The sequence below is a fragment of the Scyliorhinus torazame genome, chromosome 13 (assembly GCF_047496885.1).
Source record: "Scyliorhinus torazame isolate Kashiwa2021f chromosome 13, sScyTor2.1, whole genome shotgun sequence".
NCBI lineage: Eukaryota > Metazoa > Chordata > Chondrichthyes > Carcharhiniformes > Scyliorhinidae > Scyliorhinus > Scyliorhinus torazame.
The window spans coordinates 192,839,172-192,855,745 of record NC_092719.1 but is presented as its reverse complement, the minus strand read 5'-3'; the positions used below and the strand labels follow the sequence as shown (position 1 = coordinate 192,855,745).

Genomic DNA, 16,574 nt, shown 5'->3' with positions numbered 1-16,574 from the left:
CCTGCCACGGACGATGTCGCAAGCCACCATCTCGCTGATACTGAAGCGGGACAAGGACACGGAATCCTGCGGGTCATACAGGCCAATCTCCCTGATCAATGTGGATGCCAAGCTCCTGGCGATTAAAATTGAGGACTGCGTACCGGGGGTGATTGGGGACGATCAGACACGGTTTGTGAAAGGCAGGCAGCTGACAGCTAACTTGAGAAGATTGCTTAATGTGATCATGATGCCCCCGACGGGCATGGAGGTGGAGGTAGTGGTGGCAATGGACGCTGAGAAGGCCTTCGACCGGGTGGAGTGGGGCTATTTGTGGGAGGTGCTTGGACGGTTTGGGTTCGGGGAGAGACTGGCTAATTGGGTCAGACTATTGTACCAGGCCCCAAAAGCTAGCGTAAGGATGAACAGGATGTCAGATTATTTCAGACTACACTGCGGGACCAGACTGGAAACATTGAGGAAGTTTGGCCGGTTCTCAGGGTACAAATTAAATATTGCCAAAAGTGAGATGTTTGTGGTGCAGGCAAGGGGCCAGGGGAATAGACTGAAGGAGCTGCCATTTAGGCTGGTGGAGGAACGTTTCCGGTACTTGGGGATACAGGTGGCACAAGATTGGGGCAGGTTGCATAAGTTAAATTTGACTAGGGTGGTGGAACAAATGAAGAGAGAGTTTTGGATATGGGATGCACTCCCGCTGTCACTGGCGGGGAGGGTGCAGACTGTAAAGATGACAATCCTCCCTAGATTTCTGTTCATCTTCCAGTGCCTCCCGATCTTTATCCCACGGTCCTTCTTCAAAAGGACTGGCAAAATCATCATGAGCTTTGTCTGGGCGGGAAAATCCCCGCGGGTGAAGAAGGCGATGCTTGAAAGGAGCCGCAGCGAGGGGGGACTGGCATTGCCGAGTCTGATCAACTACTACTGGGCGGCTAACATAGCCATGATAAGGAAGTGGATGGTGGGTACCGGGTCTATCTGGGAGCGAGTGGAGGCGGCTTTGTGCAGGGGCACCAGTTTGGCAGCCCTGGTCAAGGCTCCCCTACCGCTGTCGCCGGCCAGGTACTCCACCAGCCCGGTAGTGGGGGCGGCCCTGCGGATATGGGGCCAGTGGAGGAGGCATGTGGGGGGGGGTGGGTGCATCTGTCTGGGCTCCAATATGTGATAACCATCGATTCGCCCCCGGGAACATGGATGGAGGGTTTCGAACATGGCGGCGGGTGGGGGTGGGGAGGGTGGACGATATGTTCCTGGAGGGGAATTTTGTGAGTTTGAGGGGCTTGGAGGAGAAATTTGGGCTGGTAAGGGGAAATGACTTTAGGTACTTACAGATGCGGGACTTTGTACGCAGACAGGTCCCATCCTTCCCACGCCTCCCGCCAATAGGGATCCAGGACAGAATAGTCTCTAGAGGAGAAGGAGGAGAGGGTAGAGTCTCGGATATCTAGAAGGTGCTCGTGAAGGGTGAAGAGTCCCAGGCGGAGGAACTGAAACTCAAATGGGAGGAATTTGGCGGGGAGATGGAGGACGGGCTGTGGGCGGAAGCTCTGAGTAGGGTAAACTCAACCGCAACATGTGCCAGGCTCGGCCTGATTCAATTTAAGGTCATTCACCGGGCCCACATGACGGTAGCTCGGATGAGTAAATTCTTTGGGGTAGAGGACAAGTGCGCTAGATGCGCGGGAGGACCAGCGAACCATGTTCACATGTTTTAGGCATGTCCTAAGCTTAGGGGGCACTGGGAGGGATTTGCGGGGGTCATGTCCCGGGTGCTGAAAACAAGGGTGGTGATGAGTCCAGGGGTGGCAATTTTCGGGGTTTCGGAAGACCCGGGAGTCCAGGGGGAGAAAGAGGCAGATGTTCTGGCCTTTGCTTCCTTAATAGCCCGGCGGCGAATACTGCTGGCATGGAGGGACTCAAAACCCCTGAAGACCGAACTATGGCTTTCGGACATGTCAAGTTTTCTGGGTATGGAAAAAATTAAGTTTGCCTTGAGGGGATCTGTACTGGGGTTCGCCCGAAGGTTGCAACCATTCATCGACTTCTTCGCGGGAGAGTGAACGTCAGCAGGGGGGTGGGGGGTTTTGTTAAAAAAAAAGAATTGAAATGGCAAGTGACTAGGATCCAGGGTCATATTCCATGATAGAATGGTGGTAAAAAGTAAAGTCGCCACAGTCCCAGACGCTGCTTTCCCCTTGAAGGGGGAGAGCTGACTGGTGGCGATTTAACCTGAGGATCACCACATCTCAGGCGAGGGGAAAGGCTGAGAAGGCAGGGACTTCGTGAAAAACCTCAGCCGGTAACTCACTCTGCCTCACAAGCTAGCTGTCCAGCCAACTGAGCTAAACCGGCCCCCAGTCACCTAATCTGAACTTAATCTCCACAATGTGAGTATCAAACACAATAGGCTAGTTTGGGACAAATAACATGTGTTTTTTCATCCAGGTGTGCTTGAGGCCCTAGACAGTTGTCTGGGAGATGAATTGGAATGTGTTGCATTGCCTGCGTTTGCATTAAAATGTGATGGGGAAGGAGTGTAGATAGTATGATTGGTGGAAGAATGAACCATAGAGAACAAGCCCTAGTGAATGCAGAATATGGATAGGAAGGGAATATGTGTTTGGCTGTGGATCATTGTCGGTGCCAGTAGAGGTGACCTGTTGAATACAGAGGTTAAAAGGTGAAGACAAAAGTGATTCTAAATGTTGAGGATGGATGACAGCAGAAGCAGGAGAATTGGGGCAGACCCAGTGGGGAGCCCTGTCTATCAAGACAGAAGGAAATCTTCAAGGAAAAAACTGAAAAATAACAATACTAATGGCAAAAGGAACATGAGTGCCCTTTGCAATGAGCCAACAGGTTTACTCCTGCAAAAAGCCAAACATATAATCAAGATTTCAGATAATGCATGTTCCACAGGAGTAGTCTGCATTATAAGTTGCTTTATTTTGTATTTGAATCTGTTGCACTGATTATGTGGAACACTCACTGAATTGGAGTTAAATATTCAACGTGGAAATGTAGTCACAATCTTTTAGGAATAGCTGCAATACAATAACAAACTAGGTTTTAATATGAGCAACATTCTAATCTTGTTTTCTTATTTTTGTCTTCATTTTGTTGATCTGAAGTCCAAGATCCAATATGAGAACATTTATGTTCCTCTCCATTGTGGCTCTGTGTTCTGCTAAACCATTACTTCAGAATGAATTTCTTCACTTCCTGAAAGAACATGAGGTTATGCAACAGGATCCTCCCCAGAACACATCTGACATCATCATCCAACCACAACAAACACCAACTCCACCTCCCACTCTGGATGACCTATCTTTCACATGTCCTTTAAAATGTGTATGCCAAGTACGGGTGGTCCAATGCTCTGATGCTGGTAAGTTGGTTTATAATTTAACCCTTTATTTGTAAAAATTGTTGGCATTCATTTCTCAAATTTTAATGATTGTTTTGTTTTGTAAGGCGATGATTCAGTAATCTTTTGCGTAATCCTTAACTTTCTAGTTTTTCCCGATTAATATATTGACTCGTGCTGAGATGAAGCTCATGCGTTCTCCACTAGAACTTCCACAGCAGCATTCTTTGCATGTAAAGGCAAATATTAGCAAAATATTTAACCAAAGCAGAGAAAGCACCAGAGTTGAAGTTAATTCAACCAATATACGCACTGCTACAAACTGTAATGTCCCACCAAATTGACAACTCTCTCTGGTCGCTTCAAATCAGAGCTCTCACCAATCATTCATTCATATAACAACACCAATGAACTACCAATACTTTGTGAAGATTGCGATGGAGACTTGAATGCCAAGTACAGATAATGGACACGATATTATGGAAAGGCTTCTAAGTGTGGTACTGAGATGGAACAGCTGGGCTTTCCGTTGGCCGTCCCAGTGAGGCCGTTACTAGTATCCAACGTTAATTAGGACACTTAATTATGCCCCATGGGCTTCACGCCGGAAAAGACTGTCCCACCAGCTGATTCTCTCAGCAGCACCCCACTAATGAGGGGGAGCAGCTCTTGAACCGATCCTACAGAGCAAACCCCACACATGCCACAACGCAGACCAGCCCCACGTTTTGGAGATGCCGACCTGGATAGATTGCTGGATGCGGTGGATCCCGGATACCCTGTTCCCCGAGGAGATCGAAGAGTCAACCACAGAGCAGCCAGTGCCACCTGGGAGGCAGTGGCAGCGGTCGTCAGCACGGGGATTGTCACCAGGAGAATCGCCACCCAGTGCCGTAAGCAGCCAAGCGACCTCCATCAGGCTGCACAGGTAAGTTGGCATCAGCACCCTGGCACCGGTCCCATTTTCTACTCTCTACCCTCTAGATACCACCCCAGCACCCTGCGGTCGCCATCGCACCGCACCCCATCCCGGCCCGAGCACAATACCGCACCTGTGCCCCAACACACCCTTGCACCCACCTGCGCACCCTACCCATGCCCAGCAACGGTGCCCATGTCTGTCCCCTGCCTAAGCTCACTCCACCCCACAATGTGTGAAGCGTGCAGCTCACAATGTCCTCTCTCTGTCCCTGCAGGAGAAATTGTCCTGTAACAGATGGGAAAGGGCCCAGATGGGCTGTTGGACATCAGAGTCCTCATCCCCAACGGGAAACGGGCCCTGGAGGTCACGGGGCTGGCCAAGGACAGATTGGTCACTGATGTCGAGACTGGCCTGCACTGCAGAGGTTAGTATCCACCAGCCCCCATCCAGATGACCCATCACACATGTGCTGTCCATGCCAGACATAATGGTCTTTCCTTCTCACTGACCATTCTCCTGTAGGATCTCCATCCAATAGTGCTGGCCCATCTAGGATGCCCCCCGCTGTCCAAGAGAACACCTTGGAGGAGAGCTCTGAGAATGCCACCGTTGAGGTGTCACAGATGTCATCCCCACCGTCCATCAGTGCAGAGATATACACCTTGGTGGGCAAAAGTAGTGGATCGGCCTTTGGGGCACAATCTGGTGAGCACCCACAGCTGCTTTAGCACATCAGGTGGAGGCAGGAACATCCAGGGGGGGTCCACAGTCGGAGGACTGTTGGATCTCAGGACCCAGCTGGGTCTCAATCAGATGCTGAGCCTCTGGACCAGGTTTTCCCGGAGCTGATGTAGACGCTAGGGTGCGGCCATGATATTCAGAGTGTCCATAGCCGATTGGAGGAGTCTCACTGGTGCAGGAGATGGCAGCAACAATGTATGGCGTCATGTCCAACACTGCTAGGGTGGCAGCCGCAGTCTGTTTACTGAGGTTCGATCATGACCCTTGATTCTGTGGACCTATTCCTAATTCTATCTTGTAGTAGCACTCAGCACATCGCCTCAGTGGCTGGCAATGAGCTCTGTGCCCTGAGCCGACTCCTGCTCGAGTGCCCAGTAAGTGTCGTGTTCCCTGTTTTGTACTGTGTATGCTCTCGCCTGTGATTGGCTGTCGTGTTGTGTGTGTTGATTGGTCCGTTGATCTGTTTATCAGTATGTATGTATGTATGTGCTATGATGTTTACCTGAATATCATGACACCAATAGTGTTACGTAGTGATTTCAAGGTGGATAAAACGCCAAGTTACTTTGGGAGAGCTGAAACTTCACCTTAAAGATCCAAATATCACCTTTACACTACTTTGTTGCAGCCTGTATTCCTATATTGAGCAAACTCAGATGCTCCAAAATATCCACCAATGAAAGCAAGGCCTTGAAATAATTAATTGTTCCTCAATTTAGTAACATCTTTCCATTTCTGATTTATGAAAAAATGGATTGCACCACACAATTTAGGAAAGTTTAAACACAGATCCATGATGAAATCGCATTCTTTCAACTGTTAAATAAAACTGAGAGCTAGATCTTGAGTAAAATTACAGTTTAGTTTCTGTGACATGATTCCTTTCCAAAGTTCTACTACACAGAACCTCTGGATGTAAAATACTATGGAAAACTACCAACCTCCTGGTTTATGTTGATATTCGGCAAGTTGCCCTTCAATCTTGCCAGAATGCCAGCTTTCCTGCCCACCATTCAGGGTGTCCCATCTGTGCTCACACTCAGTTCTGATCCAGTCCAGAGCCCCACCAAACTGTTAACGATGTAATTTACTGTTGTGCTTTTCATTTTGATCAGCTCATCTGTTATGTATCTGTTCTCATTCAGCTCTATGAATGCACACCTGAGAAAGACCAATAACATAGTGCTTTCATCAAAGCTGAAAAGGACTTTGCTTTGTCACAGTTTTCTATTCAGAATTATCAGCAAAATCACTCGTAATATCAGTGTTAGTGTTTTTGAGAAGTTGACAGTTGTATTATTCGGCTGCTTATCTGGACATACTGGCCTGGATATTAACGAGGTCATGTTACATAGACATGGTGAGGTGAAAGGCGGGGTGGGGCACGTTGTTTTATAAGAGAAACCCAGGGGTCTGGATTTCCTTGCATGGCATGTTAATTCCACAGTGAGCATCTTCTGTCACTGACATTCTCTCATTGACAGACTTGACTTCCAGGAACAGGCTGCAGGATCAGCCAGATCCAATTCACAACTGATTGAGGGGCAATACTCTCCCGGGGGCGGGGGGCGGGTGGGGGGGCAGAGAGAAGAGGATGAGGAGGTGGGAAGGGTGCTGAGGGCAGATGTGGATGCATTCCTGTTCCTTCCTCCTGGCCCACAACTATTGTTGTAAAAACATGCACCTTATCCTCAAAGATGCTTTCACCTCCCTTGAGCTGCCAGGTTCCTGGGGTTTGGAAATGTAAATTCCATGAGGAGGAAGCTATGAAGTGGCCATTAACAGGTTTCTTAAAAGCTTCAACTGGTCTGATTTCTATCTCGTTACTGGTAAAATACCAGTAGAGACAGGTGGACAACCAGTGGAGATGGGAAGACAAAAGGCATGCTCCCCACCACACCACTCGGTTTTAAGCCTCCTCCACTTGTTAGCCCTTTGTAAAATCAGGTTAAATCAGAAACTGCTAGTCTCATTAAAACACATAAATTGTCAATAATCTCCTGCTAACAGGTTGGTGGCCTGCCGACTTCATTAAATCTGGAAGTGAATCGGTTGAAAGCATACTGGAGTGGGAGTTTTGAATTTTAAACATCTACCCTGAACCCAACCAATGCTATTTTTGGCTGTTAAAATTCAGTCCACTATTTATGCAGTTGTCAGCAGGCAGAGCTTCAAAAGATTCCCCCTCACAAATGGGTTTCAGAAACACAACTATTTCATGGGCAATCATAAAGCCCACCTTAATAGCAGCATCACTTATGTGGTAAGAGTTGGTGAACACCGATTGCTTCCTTAACGTCAACTTTGCAAGTTTAGAAAATTTATCTTCCTGCAGCTTTTCCACCTACTGATATTTTGCATCATGCTTTGTTTCATTGTTTCTTTGAATCTTATAAGCTGGTGGAATGGTCCACCTAATGTGTCCCAGTCACAGGTAGAATGCTTCGCTTTCCCCACTATGTCACCTGATTTTAAGCCTCCCCTGCCTGCTAACACACTTCTGGAGATGGTTTGCAAAATTCACCACCTTATTTACTTATAAACTCAACTTTATTGATGAATGATTATGTCAGAATCACAATTTACACATTCATTGGTTTCTTTTATGTGAAGTAATTTTGGGATTAGAATTGTGATAGAGCCATTAGAATCTTATGTACATGTGCTCAGGTATTATGTTCCTTTTTCATGCCTTTGGGACTACGAACATAATATGCACAACAGATCTGCTACAGAACGTTGTAAGAAATTCTGTTCAGCATGCTCCATAGGCACTTAAATATTGTGATGAAGTAAGATCCCAAATCATTTCTGAACATAAGACTATAGTTGGAACAAATGCTGCTCAATGAATTATCAAGTGTAAGTTTAAAAAAAAAAGATGGACATCTTGATAACCGAGGTCAAATGTGTTTTCTTCTCTCAAATTGATGTTTGCACACTTGAATTATTTTGCAGTTGTTTATTGCCGCACAAAGATCGAAAGTGATATCTAACATTTGTTCCATTTAATGAACCAGGTTTGAAGTCAGTGCCAGCAAGAATTCCTAAAAGTACAGTAATGCTTAATTTGCAAAATAACAAAATTACAGAAATAAAAGAAACTGATTTAAAGAACCTGCCTTCGCTCTATGTAAGTCAATATTTTTTATTATTTCAGATGTGGTAATACAAATATTCACTTATTTAGTACATTGTGCTGTTTATTCAACAGAGGAACAGTGAATGTACAAATAAAACTAAGCATTACTCACTCCGTCGATGATAGTGGATTAGTTCATACAATATGCTCATTTTTGAAAACATGGAAGTAATTTTAACCCCAAGTAGGGGTGGGGTTTGGGTTATGAGAAGTTAAAATTCAAATATTTTAAGCTGATCCCAAGGTTCTCACATCCAGTTTAAACGGAGGTGGGTGGCATGCACCCAAGGGGGCTGGGTAACCATTTCAATCCTAGAAACATGGTTTGCCGCTTACAGATTTAAAGTGGAATGGGTGCCTCCTTTTGTAAACCATTTCGGCCTGAGAAATGTCATGATATACATCAGCATATCATGGTGCAATCACACACACACTGACAGACATACAGTAGGACCAACCAGCATACACAACATCGCAGCCAATCACCAGTAAGAGCACTATAAAGTCAGGGGATACCAGAGTTCCCACTCATTCTAGCAGCAGCCAGCTCAGAGCACAGAGCTCACAGCCTGCCTCTCAGACATTCACCATGTGCTGGGTGCCTCACCTAGATAGTGATAGGACAGGGTCCACAGATAAGCTGGTGATGCATGTACCCAAGCTTACCGTATGTTATTACAGTTGAGTTGCTAATAAAATAGAGTTACACCATCCCCAGCCGTGTTGACCTGTTTGTAGATGAGAGCACCCAACACGACATGGTTCCAGGAGTGGACGCATACTAGCCCCTGTGAGACCTACCTGCAAATTATCAACAATCCGCCATCCCGCAGCATGGAGTACATCAACCCGCCGCCGCCACTACGCATCGCTGGCAATCTCGGGGTGAATTGGAAGCTTTTTAAACAGCGCTTCCAGCTCTTCCTAGAGGCCACAGACAGGGAGAATGCATCGGACACCAGGAAGATTGCCCTTCTTCTCTCCATGGCAGGGCAACACGCCATCCACATCTTTAACACCCTTACATTCGCGGACGGCAAGGACAAAACCAAATACAAGACGGTGCTCCTAAAATTTGATGAACACTTCAGCGTTGAAGTTAACAAAAACTTCGAAAGGTACCAGTTCCAGCAGCGCCTGCAGGGTAAGGACGAGCCTTTCCAGTCAAATTTAACGCACCTCCGCATCCTCGCGCAGTTCTACGGCTATGGGCCCACCTCTGACTCCATGATACGCGACCAGATAGTTTTCGGGGTCATGTCGGACACCCTGCACCAGCAGCTCCTTAAAATCAAGCAACTCACCCTAGCGACAGCCATCGAGACCTGCGTCCTGCATGAGAACGCCACCAGCCGGTACTCACACATCGAGGCGGCTGAAACGGCGTGGCAGGGGCCCCACGAGGCGGAGCGGGTCCAGACGATCGAGTACCTCCCGGCCCGCGGCCCGGAGGAGGGCGGCCGTTTCGTGCGCTTTCCGAGGCCTCCCGCGCTTGTACGCGCCAAAAGAGGGGACGTTGACGCGGAGGAACGTGATGCCCAGGCGCGCACTACGCAAGACCGCACCGCGCATATGCGATGGCGCAACGAACGCACTGACATCATGACGTGCGGCAACTGTGGGTCCGCTCATTTAAAGCGGCAATGTCCGGCCAAAGCGCGACAATGCCTACGCTGTGGCAGGCTTGGCCACTATGCTGCCTGCTGTCGAGCACCTCAGCCTGCCAACTCGCAACAGTTTAACCAGCCTCGCAGAAATGTTCGGGCAATTCTACCCACGTTCACCGAGTCCGATCCTGACATCATACAGACCAGTGACACTGAGGACAGGGAGCCTTTCCGCATTGCTGTCATCAGCAAGAACAAGCTGTCCCCAAGCTGAACGCACCAGCCGCTATCGGTGCACAGCATTGATCCGGACGACGAGTGGTGTGCCACCCTGACGGTCAACCGATCCCAGATCACCTTCCGCCTGGACACGGGTGCTTCCGCAAATCTCCTCGCATGGTCAGCACTTCAAACCCTGAGGGTCAAGCCAGCAATTCTTCCATCCATCTGTCAACTGGTCGACTATAATGGCAACGTCATCCCCGCCACTGGGTTGTACCAACTCAAAGTGACGCACAACTCGCGTAAAGCCATCCCACCCTTCGGGATCGTGGGCTCTTCAAAGGACTCTCTGCTAGGCGCACAGGAGTGCAAACCCCTCCACCTCGTTCAGCGAGTACACTCTCTCTCTCCAGAAGGCACATCTGACTTCCAAGATGCGGAATTCAGGGCGCAACTAAACTAATCCTCTCTCACAACCAGGATGCTTTCGAGGGCATGGGTACACTGCCCTGCACATACAAAATCCTGCTCAAACAGGATGCCACCCTGGTAGTTCATGCACCTCGCAGAGTCCCAGCACCCCTCAAGGACTGCCTCAAGCAGCAGCTGCAGGACCTTCAGGACCAAGGAGTGCTTTCCCGGGTGACGGAGCCAACTGCATGGGTCAGCTCCATGGTGTGCGTCAAGAAACCTTCCGGCGAGCTCCGGATCTGTATTGACCCGAAAGACTTAAATCGCAACATAATGAGGGAACACTACCCCATACCCAAACGTGAGGAGATCACGTGCGAGATGGCTCGGGCAAAAATATTCACCAAGCTTGATGCCTCAAAGGGCTTCTGGCAGATTCAATTGGATCAGTCCAGCAGGAAGCTGTGCACCTTCAACACTCCATTTGGCAGATACTGCTACATTAGGATGCCATTTCGAATCATATCGGCCTCTGAAGTTTTCCATCACATCATGGAACAGATGATGGAGGACATTGAAGGCGCGCGCGTCTATGTAGATGATATCATTATTTGGTCTACCACACCGCAGGAGCATATCAGTCGCCTCCAACTCGTCTTTCAACGGATACGGGACCAGGGCCTGCGCCTTAACAGAGCCAAATGTTCTTTTGGCCAAACCGAGCTCAAGTTCTTGGGGGACCACATCTCCCGGTTGGGTGTGCAGCCGGATGCCGACAAGGTGGCAGCCATCACAGCTTTGCAGAAGCCGACAGACAAGAAGGCGGTGCTACGCTTCCTAGGAATGGTCAACATCCTGGGAAAATTCATCCCTAACCTCGCTTCCCACACCACAGCTCTCCGGCACCTTGTCAGGAAGACAACTGAATTCCAGTGGCTTCCCACCCACCAGCGTGAATGGGAGGAGATCAAGGTCAAGCTTACCACCGCCCCGGTACTGGTGTTCTTCGATCCTGCAAGGGAGACGAAGATCTCGACTGACGCCAGCCAATCCGGCATTGAGGCGGTCCTCCTGCGACGAGATGACGCCTCATCATGGGCCCCTGTCGCCTATGCGTCACATGCCATGACCCCCACAGAGAAACGCTATGCGTAGATTGAAAAGGAGTGCCTAGGCCTGTTGACTGCCGTTGACAAGTTCCACGACTATGTGTATGGCCTTCCCCAGTTCACTGTGGAGACCGGTCATCGCCCGCTGGTTGGCATCATCGAAAAGGACCTTAATGACATGACCCCTCGCCTCCAGCGCATTCTGCTCAAACTCCGGAGGTACGACTTCCAACTTGTATACACCCCAGGTAAGGACCTGATCATAGCAGACGCTCTGTCCAGGGCAGTCGACACTCCGGCCGACCCAGAGGGGTTCATTGGCCAAGTCGACGCACATGTAGCCTTCACTTCTGCCAATCTGCCGGCCACTGACGAACGCCTTGCCCACATTCGCCGTGAGACTGCGGCTGACCCCCTTCTGCAACGTGTGATGCGCCACATGACGGACGGGTGGCTCAAGGGACAATGCCCACAGTTTTACAACATTCGGGACGACTTGGCAGTCGTAGATGGTGTCCTCCTGAAGCTGGACCGCATTGTGATCCCACACAGCATGCACCGGCTTGTCTTAGAACAGCTGCATGAAGGCCGTCTCGGCGTTGAGAAGTGCCAACAGAGGGCCCGAGAGGCTGTATACTGGCCAGGAATAAATGAGGACATTGCCAATACTGTGCTCAATTGCCCCACCTGTCAGCGGTTCCAGCCGGCACAACCACGTGAGACCCTTCAGTCCCATGAGTTGGTCACGTCCCCCTGGTCGAAGGTGGGCGTGGACGTGTTCCATGCGCTCGGCAGGGACTACATCATCATCATCGACTATTTTTCCAGCTATCCTGAGGTCATATGCCTGCACAACACCACGTCATCGGCTGTTATCTGGGCCTGTAAGGAGACCTTTGCTCGCCACGGCATTCCGCTCACCGTGATGTCAGACAATGGCCCCTGCTTCGCGAGTCAGGAATGGTCTTCCTTCGCTAGTGCATACAACTTTGCACACGTGACGTCCAGTCCCCTGCACCCTCAGTCAAATAGCAAAGCAGAGAAGGGCATCCACATTGTAAAAAGGCTTCTCTGCAAGGCTGCTGATGCAGGATCTGACTTCTGCCTCGCCTTGCTGTCCTATCGCTCGGGTCCACTGTCCACAGGCCTATCGCCGACCCAACTACTTATGGGTCGCACCCTCAGGACCACTGTGCCGTCCATTCACGTCCCAGGCCTCGACCATGCTCCGGTACTTCGGCGGATGCAACAAGAGCCAGAGCAACACAAGGCGGCTCATGATGCTCGGGCGACTGATCTTCCTGCCCTGGTGCCTGGAGATCATGTCCGCATACATCTTCCGGAGGGTGGCTGGTCGGCAACCGCTGAGGTTCTTAGGCAGGTGGCTCCCTGCTCATTTCTGGTTTGTTTGCCTGATGGCTCCATTCGCCGCCGCAATCGGCGTGTCCTTCGTCTGGTTCCACGCTCGCTACGAAATTCTGCACCAGTGCCACACCCTCCTGTTATCCCGGACATGGACTTTGTTGAGCTTCCGGATACCCTGCCTCCTCCTCACTCGACTGTGGCCCGGCCCATTCCTCAGCCGGTGGATCCTGAATAACCCTTGAGGCGGTCAACCCAAATCCGTCGCCCACCCCAAAGACTTGATTTATAAACCTTGCACTGTTGGACTCACTGACTTGTTCTGCCGTACTGTTTAAGAGTTTTTCATCGTTTGTGAATAGCATTTGTTTCGTTCTTGGTGTAACATAGTTTTCCTCTGCACCTGGCACCTTCCCGTGTATATAGCACAGCCACATGTCCATATTGATGTAAATAATGCACACACATGATCAGACACACTCACTACACTTTATTTATTCTCATGTAGGCACATATTCTTTGCGAAAAGGGGGGATGTCATGATATACATCAGCATATCATGGTGTAATCACACACACACTGACACACTGATGGACATACAGTAGGGCCAACCAGCATACACAACATCGCAGCCAATCACCAGTGAGAGCACACGCACTATAAAGACAGGGGACACCAGAGTTCCCGCTCATTCTAGCAGCAGCCAGCTCAGAGCACAGAGCTCACAGCCTGCCTCTCAGACATTCACCTGGATAGTGATAGGACAGGGTCCACAGATAAGCTGGTAATGCAAGGACCCAAGCTTACAGTATGTTATTACAGTTGAGTTGTTAATAAAATAGAGTTACACCATCTCCAGCCGTATTGACCTGTTTGTAGACCAGAGCACCCAACACGACAAGAAATACAGCAGGTAAAGGGGTCAGGAAGGGCTGAATCCACGTAAGTACCTTTACAGAACTATTATTTGTGGTCCAGGATGTTTCCCCCTAGTTTGAAAAACTTTCCTGCTTCCAGTTCTATGATTGCTGACTTCACTCAATCTCCCTTCACCTCTCTCCTTAACCACCACCTGTTCCTAAACTGTCACCTGCCCTACCCCCAACAATCCCTTCGCCACTAACCCCAATCTCATTCGCAACCAACCTCTCTATTTTTTCTTTGTTCCTTGGCTGTGGACTTGTACCACATGCTATTCCGCCTGACAGGCAGACAATCTGTCAACCAAGATTGTTGTTAGGTGAGAAGAAAAATTAAAAGACAACTTTTGGGTTCCTGTCCAGAAGACCCCCCTCCCCCATATTTCTATCCGCCACCACAGATCGTCAAATGCACATCCCATAAATATCAGGGCCATTACAGCCACATGGAATTAAGATTTATTGTCGTCCATTGACGAAGGAAATGGCTCACAGACATTGGCATAGAAATTCAGCAGGACAGCATTCGTCTTGCAAAGACTAAACTTCTAAGCTCCAACATAGCAGGTAGGAAGTGTGTATTTATCACGAGTCCAAAGTGTGTTCCCCTCACCTCCAGCATATTGGTCAAAAGGGAGGAGGGGCTGATGGGAGGGACGGATTGCTGACGATGTAGGTTTCTTTTTTAGAGATACTGGTTTGAGGGGGTGGCAGCATCCATTTGGGGCCTAGGTGAGACAGGGCCCTGTCAGATTTCCATGTGGGTGGGATATGACTGATCATGATGATGGTGGTGGTAGGTTGGGGGAGGGGGGGGCACAACCAGGCTGGTTACATGGAATGTAAGGGGGTTAAATGGGCCAGTTAAAAGATCTTGGGTGTTTGCCCATCAAAAATGTTTGAAGGCTGACGTTGTTTCAGTGCAGGAGACACATCTGAGTTCAGGATCAGATGAGGTTGAGGAAGGGGTGGGTGGGTCAGGTGTTCAATTCGAGCTTTGAAGCGAGGACGAGCGGGACGTGGTGCTGATCAATAGAAGGGTGGCTTTTTCGGTGGGTAATGGTTCAGTGGATTCAGGGGGCGATACGTGTAGTGAGTGGGGTGTTGCCAGATACTCCGGTTTTCTTGGTGCTTGTATATGCGCCCAACTGGGAGGAAACGGATATTAGCAAGATGGTGATGGCAGCCATCCACGACATGGTCTCATATCAGTTGATCATGTAGTGTTTATGGAGCAGATGGGGTAGTTGGTGGACCCGTGGAGATTCAGATAGCCAAGGGAGAAGGCATTTCCTTCTTTTCATACTACTCCCGTATTGACTTCTTTGTAGTGGGTAAGTCATAACTCCCCGGGGTGGTGGGGATGGAGTATTCGGTGATTTTCATATCTGACCATGCTTCACATAATGTGGATTTGGGTTTGGAGGAGGGTTGCACTCAGTGACCTCCGTAAAGGTTGGATACGGCATTGTTCACATACAATGGGGTGTGTGAGAGGATAGCTTCCGCTATTGGGGACCTATGTGGAGTTTAATAAGAACAATGAGGTCTCACCTTCCATGTCCTGGGAGGCACTAAAGCGGTCATCAGGGGGGAGTTAATTTCAATTAAATCTCACAAAGGTAAGGCAGGGGGGTGGGGGGGGAGTAGAGGCAGAGATTGGTCGAGTCTACCCTTGTGGCGGACCGTCAATGCTCTGCTGCCCTAATGGCAGAGCTGTTGGCGGAGAGGAAGAAACTCCAGATGGAATTTGCGTTGGTGTCGACGAGGAAAGAAGTTAGCCAGTTTCGTCGTGCGACAGGGACGTTTTACGAATATGGAGAGAAAGCCAGTCATTTATTGCCTCACCAGCTGAGACAGCAGGTGACCTCTTGCGAGACAGCGCAAGTTACGGAATCATGGGAAGGTTTGGTTTATGATCCAGAAAAGGTAAATGGGGTAATTAGGGGCGGCACGATGGCGCAATGGTTAGCACTGCTGCCTCACGGTGCCAAGGACCCGGGTTCGATCCCAGCCCCGGGTCACTGTCCGTGCGGAATTTGCACATTCTCCCCGTTTCTGCGTGTTTCTCACTCCCCACAACCAAAGATGTGCAGGCTAGGTGGATGGGCCATGCTAAATTGTCCCTTAATTGGAAAAAAAAGAATTGGATACTCTAAATTTATTTTTAAAAAGGTCAACCGGGTATTTGATACCTTTTACCAGGGGATATACAGGTCTGAACCTCCGGAGGAAGACTCGACCATTCGAGTTTCTGGATGGGTTGATCTTCCTGGTGGTGGAGAGGGAAAGAGGGCAGGAGCTGGAGGTGCCGCTCAGGTTGGAGAAAATTATGAAATATATCTGTTCTATGTAGTCTGGGAAGGCACTGGGCCCGGGCGGATTCCCTGTAGAATTTTATTAAAAATTTGCAACAGAGTGTGGGCCACACCTGTTTGACGTATAACGATTCTCTGTCTGGGGAGGTGGGGTTGCTGGCCACACTGATGCAGGCATCCATTTCCTTAATCCTGAAAAAGGTTAAAGATCCCCTGGAGTGTGGGTTATATTGGCTTATTTCTTTGTTGAATGTTGATGCAAAGCTATTGGAGAAGGTGTTGGCAACCCATTTGGGAGGGTGCCTGCATGAGCTAATTTCCGAGGATCAGATAGGATGTGTCAAGGGCCGGCAATTAGGAGACTTCAGAATGTGGTACTGGCGCCCTTATTGGGGGTTGAACCAGAGGTAATCATTTTCATGGACATGGAGAAAACGTGTGAATAGATGGAGTGGG

General features: G+C 49.3%; 2 protein-coding genes across 6 annotated transcripts in view; one reads left to right on the top strand and one right to left on the bottom strand.

Annotated features, from left to right (window-relative positions):
• cenpp (centromere protein P) overlaps positions 1-16,574 on the bottom strand; it is a 452,755-nt gene that overhangs the window by 137,782 nt on the left and 298,399 nt on the right. The gene's annotated exons all lie outside the window — the stretch shown is intronic.
• The window catches only part of aspn (asporin (LRR class 1)), a 49,217-nt gene that overhangs the window by 9,321 nt on the left and 23,322 nt on the right, over positions 1-16,574 (top strand). For both annotated transcript variants that reach the window (XM_072472635.1, XM_072472634.1), the window contains exons 3-4: positions 3,129-3,385; positions 8,048-8,160. In XM_072472635.1, coding sequence (XP_072328736.1) covers positions 3,142-3,385; positions 8,048-8,160 — 357 coding nt within the window. In that variant the 5' untranslated portion in view covers positions 3,129-3,141. The remainder of the gene's footprint in view (positions 1-3,128; positions 3,386-8,047; positions 8,161-16,574) is intronic.